The sequence below is a fragment of the Morone saxatilis genome, unplaced genomic scaffold, assembly GCF_004916995.1.
Source record: "Morone saxatilis isolate NCDOM2014 unplaced genomic scaffold, NCSU_SB_2.0 Contig19, whole genome shotgun sequence".
Lineage (NCBI taxonomy): Eukaryota > Metazoa > Chordata > Actinopteri > Moronidae > Morone > Morone saxatilis.
The window spans coordinates 8,200,842-8,214,617 of NW_023339751.1; the positions used below are offsets into that span (position 1 = coordinate 8,200,842).

Genomic DNA, 13,776 nt, shown 5'->3' on the forward strand with positions numbered 1-13,776 from the left:
GTGTTTGTTCCCAAAAGACTGAAAATAATGTTGAATGTGTTAACTACACAGCACGGTCGAGTAGTGAGCATGTTACCTGTGTGACAGTGTGATTTCCCACGAGTGATCACCTTGTCATTCAAATGTGCCTCCTGGTGTGTGTCTGACATGTGTGCGCTAGAATGTTTGTCACTGATTTTGTCCGCGCGAGGAGAACAGAAGAACAAGGGGTTCTTCTGCTCTCCTCCCAATGCACATCCTCAGATGCTTTCAGATCAGCAGACGTCCTGCACTCTGCAGAATGGATTTCCCCCTTTTGCTCCTCTCACACACTCACAACCACCACTCCCTCGTGCATGCCCCTGCTCCCCACCCCCATTATCTGCGATGAAAGGCCTCAGTAAGAGAGAAATACTGTAATAATCCTGCTTCTCGCTCTCTCTTTCTCTCTCTCTCTCTCTCTCTCTCCCCCCTCTCTCTGTCTCTCTCACTCGCTTGGTGGTGGGGATTGCAGTGTTTGGTTGTCTGCAGCAATGCAGGGGATCTTGGACGGGTTTGTCATGAAAGTGAAGGAAGGGAGAAAGAGAGATGGAGGATGCTAAATCATCCTTGTTAAACAGGGATGTGGGTTGTTTTGGTGATATTGTGTACATAAACAGATGGCTGTGCTTTATTGTCTCAGTTTGGTGAGAATGGGCCAGACCACTGGTTAGAAGCTTATGAATTAAATTTGAAGAGCCTTTTGGTTGATGTGTGATTTGTGTTTGGATTTATCAGTTGTAAAGGTAGTTAATCCACATCCCCATACTGCGGTAATAACGCTGTAATCACATAACCTTTCCCCCCTCTGACCATCACATTGTGCTGAAACACGTAAAGAAACTGAAACACCAACACACGCAGGGTCGCTGACCTTCTAAGCAAACAGTCTGTCACGAGAAATGAAAGGTGTATCTGTGACTGACAGGCAGCCTGCAGTGCAGAAAGAACCATTTTGCCAAAGGTGCCCAAGGGCTTTGGCCAAGCAAAAACACACGGCTCATTTATCTTCCTGACACTTCCTTAATGCAGAGCTAATCCACTCAGCTGGACTGCGCCCTGTCCCTATCACTATTCTTCAGCCCAAAGCACTTGCACGCACAGTTATGGCCACATGCAGCAAAGACAAGTGCTGTAAATGCTGTAAATAAAGCTTAGGTGACAGCTTTGGGTTTCTATTCTTGACGGCTTAGTTGCGAGCAAGATAAAACAGATGGTTTGGACCCGTTTTTGAAGCTGTGACAATCACAGATGCATGGAGTGGGAGTGGGTATGGGGGTTGGTGGACCGGGGCACGGGGTTTGGTTTGTAAACATGCAGTGCAATGAAAATCAATGTCAGACAATCAAGCCAACACTGTAGAAGCTGTCCTATGTTGGAAGCACTTGCGCTGTGAAACTGAGAACAGATTTTGTTTGTGTATGTGTATGTATGTAAGAAAATGTAGATACCAAATGAGCAGTATGCTGACAATAAAATAAAACCCACATATTAATTATACCATTACAAGCCTTGTCCTGTGAGGCTTGTGATTTCTGCAGTGAATAACTAACTGGAGGCCATGTGTGCCTGCTGTGTCCCTGCACAGCAGTGTAGGCTCGTGCGTCTTTATCACCACACTGCGAGCTGCTTGTCGTCCATCCGTCACTCCCTGATGTTCCTTTTTCTCTCTCTACAGATCGTAGCTGCTATCTTGGCCATAGCAGGCATTGTAATGATGACCTACGCTGATGGATTCCACAGCCACTCAGTCATCGGCATTACGTTTGTGGTAGCCTCTGCTTCAATGTCAGCGCTCTACAAGGTATCCGTTTGCATTCGATCATTTGTAAAGAACATTTTTACTCCCATAAACCTCCCCTGTAGTGACATCTCAATTTGCAGCATAAGAACAAATGTAAAAATAGCTAAACATATGTATGAATAGTCTTGTCTTATATAACAAATCCTGGACTAGCTCCCTTCCAATTATGTAACCAGGTGGCAGAAGACAGGAGGAGATTATAAAACGTGAGACTCAGCTGACAAGAAGCGTGTGATATGTGAGCGTTTGGTTGCTGGCCCCAGGCTGTGATGTCCTGATCAAGGAGGTTATAGGATAGATAGCTATATTTTGACGGTGCTCTGGTCTCCTCTGCCCTGCTGTCTGTGCTGCCTAATGTGATAAACAGACAGCCTGTGCCAGAGACATGACAGGTGCTTGGCGAGTGTGCCCTTTGCAATATCCCTTTTCTCCTTAAGGGGGCAGATTTTGTGAATTCACAACCCTCCTCCCTGTTTATCCTCAGGTGCTCTTCAAGATGGTCCTGGGCAGTGCCAAATTCGGAGAGGCTGCACTCTTTCTCAGCATCGTTGGAAGCGCCAACTTTGTTTTCATCAGCTTCGTGCCGGTCATCCTGTATTTTACACACGTGGAGTACATTGGCTCACCTGGTGACATCCCCTGGGCCTACCTCTGTGGGGTTGCAGGCCTGCTTTTTGGTATGGAAAGATGACATATGAAGTTATATTGTGCACTGAACACAACACTGTAATGATTATGTAAGCTATGAGTATCGTTTTGCAAGTTTTTGTGGTTTGACACCCTCATTGTGTAATCTGCTGCTGTTCTGATTTTGCTTCTTTCCACAGCTTTCAACGTACTGGTGAACTTTGGCATTGCGATAACATACCCAACATTAATATCCCTTGGCATTGTCCTAAGTGTTCCTGTAAATGCCAGTAAGTCTCTTGGCTTCCCTCCCAGACCTAACTTTTTAACTAACTTTTTTTTGGTCACAATTTAATATTTGATGCCATTGAAATCACCTAAAAACTTTGCATGTACATTTGAAAATTTAAATTTCAAATTCAGTTTCCTTCATTCTGGACAATTTGTGAATTTATGTGACAAATAAACATAACATTAATTTATTGTACTTCATATGCTCATACTAATGCACCCTCGTAATTTTACAGTGGTGGATCTCTACACTTGTGAAATTCATTTCAACACAGTGCGCCTCATTGCCGTGTTCATCATCTGCCTGGGTTTCCTCATGCTGCTGTTACCAGAAGACTGGGACCAGTGCATCATCCAGCTCAGCACAAAGCTGCGCAAACGTGACGAGCCAGCAGAGGTCAGCGGGGAGGCAGGCGCCACCACAGGGCTCAACTGGAGAGGGAGATCCAGGACCTCCATGTCAACCTTTGCACACTAACTCCATGAATTATCACCATGCAAACAAACACAGACACAAAGAGGGAGACACCTACTAGTGTTGATTTTGGGACATGTGACCTGCCCTCTCTTTCATGCAGCTTCGGGAGTGAAAAAAGTATTTCAGACTGTCCTCCGATCAGTAACATTTGATGGGGGGATGCACGAGGCACAGACTGTGTATCATTCATTTGGCGTCCATTCCACTCAGATGTTATTCGAGTTGGTGCACGGACTAATCAGTTTTAATCCTTCTTACCCCAAAAAATTATCAGGTATAACTGATGTATTAATTTTTGCTGTACCTCTTAATCATTCCATTCACTACATCCTTGCACCTGGTAAGACTTGCCAACTTGCCTGATATTTTCAGCTCTGAGAAAAAAGACAGACACTCTTTAGAGGCAGACCTAACACCTTGTGGACTTCCTGTCTTTAACATGTACACATGTACACACCTTTAAGATCCAAAGAAGAATGCCTAAAATGCTGAATGCCTGAAAACAATAGGGAACCCCCCTGTGGCGTCCCTCAGGTGTACACTTAATGACAAATACCTGCCTTTCATGCACTGTACATAGCTGTGTTTCACACCTCGGATGTCCTGAAGCTGTGGACCCAGTGGGCTCATCTGGTGTGAGGAGACCTGTCTGGACATATGAGGATCAATCTGAGCTGAAGAAGCTTTCACAACAGCCTCACACTGTTCATCCTGAGGGAAGAGGTCAGGTCCTTTTCTTGACGATTGGCCCCCTGTGGTTATGTGCTTTCCTGGAGCTAAACCCACTCTGTCAATGCGGACACCCATTGCTCAGGCCCACAGTTAAATCACAAGAGATCTAAAACCAGTATCTCTGTTGCTTTCAATGCATGAGATGGTTGCGATTTGTTGTTTGTGTGAGTGCTTTCAGTCCATCCGTAAAGAACTTGCCTCACATCTTCTATTGCCTGGCAGCAAACGGTATAGTAAACATTTTTAATAACTAAGCAATACAGGTAATACATATATTTATATATATTGTGATTCAAAAAAAGTACTAAATGTGTCTATCAACTGTCAAACTAAACTAACTCATTACGTAGCCTACTTTCACAATCAATGCTTCAGGTATCCCAATCTTTGGATGGACTAAAAGCACTAACAGCTTATAATAAGACAGACAGGCTTCATGAAAACTTGGAACTACCCCTTTAATAACTTTGAACATCAACCATTGCTATCACCAAGCCTCCCTTCTAATTCCTATCACACTTACCTTTCCAGACTCGTATGCACACAAACTAATCTGCGACAATTATCAGCTAAATTAAAAAAAACAGCCAGTAGACGGAAACTGTCTCCCTGTGGCGTGAGGAGAGGTGTGTTGACACATGAGAATGGCTCCCATTTGTCCACCTCTGCTCTTTGTCAAAAAAAAAAGTTCTTACTGCGTCTGTTTTCATGAATCACATTTCTGAGGCAAGTTAACAACCGAGATGAACCTGAGAGCAAAAACTCTGCCTTGTTGTGAATGTATGAACATCACTCGACCACACATGCTCGCTATGTGCTATCTGTTTTTTACAGTGTCACCACAGACTGCTGCAGAGAGACTATTTAATACTATCCTTCTTGTACTCATCTGACCGAGTTGCATTTTTTTGGAACAAACTCTTGACGCAGCGTACAGGACTTTTTATATTTTTTGCATTTGGTTGCTTACTAACCTTGAGGGGACAGTGAGTGACATCTGCAGGACGAGCATGCACATACTGTATGAGCAGATACAGCAAGTCCACTTCACTGCCTTTTCTTTTTTTTGCAATAGAGTACAATAGCACTGTTTCCCATTGTCATTCTCTATGACAATAAATAATAATATTGTATTCCTCTGGAATTATTGCTAGACATAAATGTAAACCTTTGTAAGGAATGATGATTTTTACACTGAGATGCAACATATGATTATCACATTTGAGGAAGAAATATTTAGAGTGTGATTAAATGAAGGGTTTATTAGATCTATTGTTGGGTGTCTTCAAGTGTAATCACATGTACTATATAAAAGATTTCTTTTCAATACATTTCTTTGTCCAGGTTTGTTTTTTTTACTCAGTGTTATAGTTTTGTGCTTCACAATTACTGAACACTGAAAAGGGCCACAGGCAACATGACAAAAAGGAAATAAATGTAGGGATCTCTGGTTCAGCAAGAGATGAAACAATTAGTCAACTAATCCATCAATATAAAATTAATCTGCAGTTATTTTGATAACCTTTTAATCATTTTAGTCAAATTTCAAGCAAAAATGTAAACATTTTCTGGTCTCAGCTGCTCCCATGTGAGGATTTGCATCTTTTTTTGATCTCATATGACATGGACAACACAATTCATCATTTTAGTAATTTCTATTACGAAAAAAGGTCTTCTATGATATTTCTGTAAATATATTTGGCAAAACAAACACAATGATTATGCCAACTCTGGCATTGGAATTGTGGACATTTTGTTTTTTATAATTTTGTGACAGAAAATAATCAACAGATTATTCGGTAATCAACATAATTGTTAGTTGTAGTCCTTCTCTGAATACCACAGATGATAACGTTTCTGCAACAGCATCAGCAGAAAGTTAACAAACATCATGCTCTACTCTCACTGTTACCTGGCCGTAGAAGAAAGTGGCCTGGCGCTCCTTGGTCAGAGCAGAGAAAGGTAGTCTGCTGCCCCCTTGTGGCCGAGAGGGGACATGCAGGCAGTCCACCCTCCTATCCCCAACAGCAGCATCTTGCCACACAGAGGAGGACGGGGAGGTATTTTCATGGCGACACACTTTGCATAGATCCTCTGAATTGTGTTTGAAGTCAGCGCTAACAGTAAAAATAGAGGAGGAACACTTGGCATCATCACAGGTTGAAGTCTCAGAGCTGGAAGGCGGACCAGGATGAGTGATGGTCAGAGTGTAGGGGTCGCTGCTTCTGCCATCGTCTCCCCCTGCTCTGACCTCCCCTCCCCTGCCCACCACACTCCCCAGGCGCGCTCTTATTTTCTGCCTCAGTCCCTGTAGAGCGCCCTGGAAACGCTTGCTAAGCAGAGCATACAGTAGTGGATTGATGTCAGAGTTCAACAACACCAGCCAGTATGAAAAGGTAACAGCAGAGGGTGGGACGAGGCTGGATTGGCCTGAGATTGCAGTTTCTGTGGCCTGAACCAGGGCCACACCTATGTAAGGTGTCCAGCAGAGGAAGAAGGCTGAGATGACCAGGAAGAGACGCACCACTCCATGGTGGCTGTGGTGCTGCTGGGAGCTCTGCATGGGTGGCTGGGAGGCACTGTGAGCCAGGAAGGAGAACAAACGTCTGGATGATGAGTTATTCTGCTCTGTGGTGGAATCAGGGAGAGCAGGGCTGATATAATTCCCTTCTTCTCTACTGACCTCAGACACAAACTGTCCACTTACATGATATATCAGTCTCGAGGGGCCATGGAGGCTCTCATAGTGCTGGTGAGATGAATCACCAGGAGTGAAGGCAGAGCTTGAATTCCTGCTGCGCTGGACAGAGTCCTCCAATGTATGAATCCTTCTGGCATGGCTGCGGGCCACCTTGACGATGTTCACGTAGCAGAAGAGGATGACCACTGCCGGTATGAGGTAGGAGAGGGCAGCCATGAACGCTGTGTAGCTGGGACTGCTGGCCCAGTTGACTGCACAGCTGTACATGGGACCAACATAGCTGACTGAGCTCCAGCCCAGCAGGGGAGGGCAACTGGTGGCCAGAGCCTGCAGCCAGATCCACAGGACCACAGCACAGGTCCTCCACAGGGTGCAACGGGCGCTGTAACGCAGGCAGTCAATGATGGAGTGGTAGCGGTCGAGAGCAATAGCAGCTAATGTCAGCACAGAAGCTGTACAGTACACAGAGGAGGTGTAACCCACGTACAGACAGAGGTCCTGCCAGACAGGAGAGACACAGAATGTCATCACATGCACACTTAATCAAAGAAGAATAGGTGTTATGACATAAGAGGTCAGCTTCAGTTCATCTCAGACACTCATGCTGTGATTATTTATAGTAGTGGTCAGAGGTGACGTACAGTGCAATCCACCCATCCACGGTTCATGATGGATAAAGCAACAAAGGGCATCACTCCGACGCCCACCAGGAGGTCACTGATGGCCAGGTTCATGATCAGCACTGACGTCACCGAGTGGAAAGTCTTGTTGGCAGCCACAATAACAATGACAAGAATATTACCTACACAGAAATACACACAATGACAGAGAGGTCAGACTGACCACAACCTTTCCACCAGGAACCCAGCAATAGAAACAATCCACACAGCAACAAACCTGTGACTTAGTAATGGAATTCAGAAAATTGTGGACAGTCTGAATGTGAGCTAAATAGTTCTGAATTTTGACATGTTGATGTTGTACTATACAGTCAGGCAAGTAAGTTTTGTTCAATAAATCTAACTAACTGTAAAGACTCAGTTTATCCAAGGTACAATGCAGATACTTATGGATTCATTTGTTACTGAAATCTAATATTTCTGCCACCACCAAAACACGATAGAGGTGAAGTGGTTCTCAAAGCATTGAAGAATAAATTCAACAGCTGTCCCCTATTACTTATTCAGCCTGGTATTTTTTCTAATTAATAAAGGTTAATCGATCTAACTCTTTAACGAGCCTTCAGTTTGGCAGACACAAATTTGAACAAAGTCGATAATGAAAGGTCATGAGTTTCTGACTCCCAGACCCATCAAGTCTGCAGTAAGTAAGTTATTAATAAAGTGAAATGGGTCTAACTTTCAATTAAAAAAATTCAAATAATGAATAAGCCTTTAATAAAAAAATCTAAATAATTAATGACTGATCTATTCAGAATTTGTAAATTATTTATTAAGTACGATTAAAACCATTCATTTGTGCAACCATAAAGGAATACGTTAATACTACTGTATGTTAATCATGTGTGATATCACTGAGGAGCTCAAACAAGGAAATATAATGAATAATTTACACGTTTTAATTAACAGTGTGGTTATAAGCTTTTTATCAAATCATTTCAGAGTGACATTGTGTTTAAATTAGTATACGATTTTAGGAATTAGAAAGTTAGACGTTTTCTTGATACTTCTTGACAGTAAAAAGGTAATAGTGTACCTGTCACAGCGCCCAAACACATCAGCACCATGAGGATCTCCAGGACCAGCTGGGCCTGCCCGGACAGACCGAGCCCCGCGCCCTCCGTCCGGCTCGCGTTGGCCGGTGCTGCCGCCTGCAGAGACGACCAGGAGCCCCCCAGGTCATCCATGTCCCACTCAAACAACCCTCACATCATCAGCCACGTACACGCGTGACTGGAGTGGAAAAAGAAAATGATGAGATGTACTCCGTCTGCTCCCCCTCTGTCTCCAGGTGAACTGACTGCTTTACTCTTTTAACGGGAGGGAGGATGGATGAACACCTACTGTACCTGACTTAACCCCTTCAGTACTACTGCTTGTGTTGATGTAATGTCAAACCACAATACATAAAAAAAAGAAATGAAAGAAAGAAAGAAATGGATAATAATGTCAAAGTTTTATTTATTCAACTGTAACAAAAAAAGAGTTTAAAATCACAAACTGCAATAAAAACATTGGAAACCCAGAAAATGATGCTTATCAATCTGTGTTTATATATTATTATGTTCTTGTGTCCTGGGTATGGACATTATAGTCCAGTCCTGGAGCTCTCAGGCAAAAACTAATGGCTCACATAAACAAGACACTTCCACCTCGTAGGGGAACATTTCCATTTATGCTTCTGAGATTGCCTCCATTAATAACAGCATGCCCACTGGAATATTGAGATTTAATAACCACAGCCGATCTCTATTCATGACTCTCATTAAGGCACAAGAACAGCACTGATGGCTGCTGACCACGTAATAGGACGTGCTGATAGGACAGAGACAGAATCTGAAAATTCTTCGAGGTCCAGGCGTTAACTGTATGGAGCATCCTCGTGTATAGTCGCTGCCCATGGGGCCGTGCTGCTGGTTTCTTCTTCAGCTGTGTTTTGAGTTGACTTCAGTTGAGCCAGAGGTGAGATGTTGCCGTGTGTATTCCCAGATCAGCAGGGCAGCGCTCACGTGCACGTTGAGTGACCGGATGACCCCTTGTTGAGGGATCTCCACACACACATCAAGCATTTGAAGCAAATTGGCAGGAATACCTTCTCGTTCATTGCTATAAGAGGGGGAAAGAGAAAAAGATATACTGTAGAGTGACAGTACAATTTAGCATCAAGTATGCTTTAATGTCTGGAATACTGTTTTTTAAAGGTTTTATAAGTCATGTCATGAAGCCACTGAGTTAGTTAGTGCTAAAATTCAGTGTTTTTAAAGGAATAAGCTCATTGGTTTTCTTGCTGATATTTTAATGAGAAGCTTGATAACACCGTCATGTAGCCTGCAATAAATGTAGACCTACAGCCAGCAGCTGGTTAGCTTGGCTTAGCTTGGCTTAGCTTTGCAGTAAAACCTTTGTTTTTACACTTTTGTGTTTGTACGGATTAAATAAACAAGATATAACGTGTTAATTAGAGATCCTTAGAGGTGCTGATAGGCGTACTTTGAACAGAGCTAGCCATTTCCACCTATGTCCAGCCTTTGCGCTGGCTCTAGCTCTACAGTATATACACCACAATCAACTGGATCTTTTTTAATTTCTGCTTTCATTTGGCTTAATGATGCAACCCACATGATTTAATTTGAGAATCCTTAACATGAGCAGCCAAGTTAATCCTTTGTTTTCTAAAAGTCCTTACAATTATGAGAAATAAGCTTTTTACACAGATGACTCGTGAGTTAAAGCCCAAGAGTAATTCAAACTGTAATCAACTGAGTATATACTGAGATCCAGCAATATGAGCCATGAAAAGCAAACATAATGAGATAATGAGTTTGGCATTCAGTGAGTCCACAGAGGGCGCCTCACAGTAAGAAAGTGGGGTTTGATCAGCTACACTTATCCTGCGTGCAACTGGGTGAGATAATAGCGACCTGATGAGAGATTTGAGCCAGGCCGTGCTGTGGAGAGTGCAGCTGTGAAAGCACTCAAGATTCAGCTCACACATACACACACACACACACAGGGTGTTTAAGTTGACAGCGTTGCTCATACCTCTGTGACTGAACAGGGTAAAACAAAACAGGACACCTACACAGACGTGATAAATATTAATCTCCCTCTCTGCCAGGTCAGCCTCACAACTGCAGTGCGCATTCAGCGAGGAAAGTGATTCATACAACTATTGATGCACAAAAAGCTTATAATGACTAGCTACAAATGGTTTAATAAAATAGATTTTTGTTGACCCAGCTGACAGAAGCCACAGGGCAACATCACGACCAAAACTACACTAGACAGTGCTTATGTTTTTCCTGCTGTTGTCATCACACTGTGTGTATTGGCTTGTGTAATTTATTTCCTGTGGGCGCCTCCTCAGGGAGAGCCAATTACAACCCAGCATGTCCCGACAGGTAATGTTACACCATGGAGAGGAGAGGCGCAGGCCCCACAGGGAAACACACTAAACCAGTGAAATAACATTAAATAGCCTCGTCAGCTCACACCTTTTTCTATGTGAGTCACGAGGGAAAACAGGTTATCACATTGATGGAAAAAAAGGGACTTGGAGCCTTTTTTGGGCTTTGATTTAACCTGACTGTAAATACAAAGCATTTGATGCTGGCATACCCCAGAAGGAGAAGGCTCTTCTCAGGGAACTTGTAGTCCTTGAGGCTCTGACTGTTGGCCGTCTGCTCCACTCCAACAATGCAGTAGCCTTCACTTTTCTTTAGCTGCAGGAAGTCAGTGAGCTCCATTGGCTTCACCTGATGGACAGTTTATAATCTTAGAGATGGTGTAAATTAACTTTTAATTTCAAACAATCATTAAAACATACATTCAAAAGGGTGGACAGTAAGAACCTCTTCACACAGGAGAATATTATGGTATGCCGTAATGCTTCCTATGTGGAAATCTGCTACATGCTGTCACACTGTAATATAATCAAAAGCAGAAATGTTCAATTTTTCTGCTCCATATAGTGAGACACCAGGTATCAGCAGGTTTGAAAGGGCAAAAATGAAGTTCCTCCAACTTTCCTGTAATTTTTTGCCTAGAGTTTAAAGATTTAGATTAATCTTTGAACCTTGGGTTTTGGTTTAAAGGTGGAGGGGAAAACATGGAGTTAAACAATGCTATCATGCTGACCTTTATTTCACAAAAATGCAACTTGAATTCTTTTTTATTAGTTGATTCTCCTATCAGTGTTAATGTTTGACAAAAAAAAATGTGTGGGATGATGGAGCTTCCAAAGTGGGGCACGCCAGAAAAAGTTTGAGAATCACTGCTTTAGAAAAAGAGAATTCAGTTAGTTACTAAAACCATGACTTTGCCCATTGGGAAAAGCTCCTGATCACTGAAGTGAAATCAGGTTTTTCTTACCTCTAACAGAGGAAGCCACAGCTCAGACGAGACACTCAAGGACTGAAAGTGTTTGTCACTGACATGGCGGAGGCTGTCCAGAACCAGAGCGCTGGCACCAAAGATTTCACAGGTCCTGCACAGACCTAGAACAACAACAACAAACGAGCACAAAGTAACATCGGTCTAAATGTGATCTTTGAATTGCCAGATGCTCCATGACATCTAAAAAGGAGCAGCTTTTTATCTGTGGCTGTCATGACTCAACACAAAATGGCTGGCAGTCTATCATCATGACCACAGACAGATATAAAAAGCTACACCAGTAATGGCAATTGAGAGGGTGATTTCAAGTAAAACATTTACAGAATGGCTAATGTTCTTGCTTACATCATCCAGTTTCAATATTGGTTTTGAAAATGGGTATTTTCCTTTATAAACAAATTCTGATTGATTCAGCCCCTTATCATCTGAGCCAAAGCGTCGGAGTACACTTACAGAGAACATAAAATAGGAGTGTCTATGGTGAAAGCTGGGCATTCCCTGTCTAAACTCTGATAAGAGGGCTCAAGTGATTGGTTTTAGTGGCAGCTGTGTTTGACCTCGTTCCCTAGATCATCATTGTGAAGACAAACAAAAGCCTTTAATGTTCATACAACATGGAGATCTCCACATTTTATTTTAATTATTTCCTGATTAAGAAGTACACTAAAAATGTGAAGTAATGTAACTTTTTCTGCTGCTCCTGACCTCCTAAATTGGTGGGCTTGTCAATAAGCGAGGCTACCACCAGCAGGGCGCCGTGCAGCCTGCCCAGTCGAGCAGCCCTCTGTTGTGGAACAAGCTGAAGTTCAGGCTCCTGCTCCTGGATCCCCAACCTCCAGGGAGTGATTTTCTTCTGAACTTCGGCCCAGCGGTCCTCCTTATTCTGCTCACCTGGGAGATATGACATCATGACCACTCAATCAGAGATGAGGTAAAGTAGGTCAAATAGTCCCCCACTGCTTCTGAGAGGTGCTACTGTACCTTTGTCTTGCTGGATCCAGTCTCCAGGCTGGAGCTGGCTCAGGTCAGGAGCAGTATTTCTCAGTGGAAAAGACGGACTGACAGAGAAATATGACAGTTTCTCAAACTTCCAGGGTGGAATCCACTCATCATCAGCCAACTCTGACAGACTAGGAAAAGTATAGAATATGGTCTAGGAAAGCAAAAGAAAGAAAGAAAACAAATATTAGTACACTTTTACTGTATTTTGGCAGGCTTTATCTGTTGACCAGAAACTTCCTAGCACACCTCAGCACTGTAATCCCTGATGGGATGAAAGGCACCAAAGAAGAAGTGCTCCTGAATCCTCATCCAGTTCTTGTTGGCATTTCTAAATGGTGAAACAGCAAATACAAAGTCAAATACATACATTAGGATACTACAAAAAAAACACAATTGTTGTAGCTGTTCTGCTCTCACCCGGTGCTCTGCATGGCCTCAGCCTGGTTCAGACAGGCCTTGATCACAGTTGACAGCCCTCCCAAACCATCTGCCCCTTCCTTTGCCCGGGCTTCTGCCAAGCTCCATACCCTCTTCAGGGCCAGTAAGGCATACAGGCGCACGCTGAAGTTATGGTTGAAGCACCACTGCAGGATGATGTCCAGCGCTTTACGCAACTGCACAGCCTTAAACACACAGGAGGAGAGAGATACTGAGAGGCGATGCAAGAGGAATGGTGCTTGAGTGGAGAAAAAACATCAAAGGGCTTTACCTCATCCGTGAGATTAGGAATGATGACATTAAAATGTACCAGGACTGACAGGAAGGTGCAGCTGCTTGTCTTGGTCTTCTCATGATCCTGTTCAGAAAATGCAGAATAAACTATATTCACTCTTAACGCAGTATTTTCCAGTAGACTAGTAGTGTCCAGAGTGGTAGCTCACCATGTTGAAGCAGGCCCAAAAGCTGTCCATGTGTTGCGGATAGTGGACGAGGATCAGAATCATCATCCACTCGATCAGGTATTTGACTGAGGCCTGGTTACTGCAGAATCCAGCTTCAAACACACGGTTCACAAAAGTGGCGACAAACTCCTACACACACACACACA

The 13,776-nt window shown here is 43.3% G+C and overlaps 3 protein-coding genes across 4 annotated transcripts in view; 1 reads left to right on the forward strand and 2 right to left on the reverse strand.

The window, feature by feature from the left end:
• The window catches only part of slc35f3b (solute carrier family 35 member F3b), a 44,470-nt gene extending 41,215 nt beyond the window's left edge, over positions 1–3,255 (forward strand). For both annotated transcript variants that reach the window (XM_035663682.1, XM_035663683.1), the window contains 4 exons: positions 1,697–1,822; positions 2,307–2,499; positions 2,650–2,739; positions 2,977–3,255. In XM_035663682.1, the coding sequence (XP_035519575.1) occupies positions 1,697–1,822; positions 2,307–2,499; positions 2,650–2,739; positions 2,977–3,218 (651 nt within the window). In that variant the 3' untranslated portion in view covers positions 3,219–3,255. The remainder of the gene's footprint in view (positions 1–1,696; positions 1,823–2,306; positions 2,500–2,649; positions 2,740–2,976) is intronic.
• Positions 3,256–5,829: 2,574 nt separating this feature from the next.
• Positions 5,830–8,518, reverse strand: LOC118329577 (5-hydroxytryptamine receptor 1D). The gene is made up of 3 exons (XM_035663799.1): positions 8,368–8,518; positions 7,293–7,453; positions 5,830–7,149 (listed from the first exon to the last, which is right to left on the reverse strand). Exons 1-3 carry the CDS (start codon positions 8,516–8,518, stop codon positions 5,830–5,832), a joined length of 1,632 nt encoding a protein of 543 aa, XP_035519692.1.
• Positions 8,519–8,775: 257 nt separating this feature from the next.
• The window catches only part of tarbp1 (TAR (HIV-1) RNA binding protein 1), a 12,442-nt gene continuing 7,441 nt past the window's right edge, over positions 8,776–13,776 (reverse strand). Inside the window, 10 exon segments of the mRNA XM_035663905.1 lie at positions 8,776–9,279; positions 9,281–9,437; positions 10,950–11,086; positions 11,703–11,827; positions 12,432–12,617; positions 12,708–12,879; positions 12,975–13,056; positions 13,146–13,351; positions 13,438–13,524; positions 13,610–13,759. Of these exon segments, the coding sequence (XP_035519798.1) occupies positions 9,193–9,279; positions 9,281–9,437; positions 10,950–11,086; positions 11,703–11,827; positions 12,432–12,617; positions 12,708–12,879; positions 12,975–13,056; positions 13,146–13,351; positions 13,438–13,524; positions 13,610–13,759 (1,389 nt within the window). The 3' untranslated portion in view covers positions 8,776–9,192.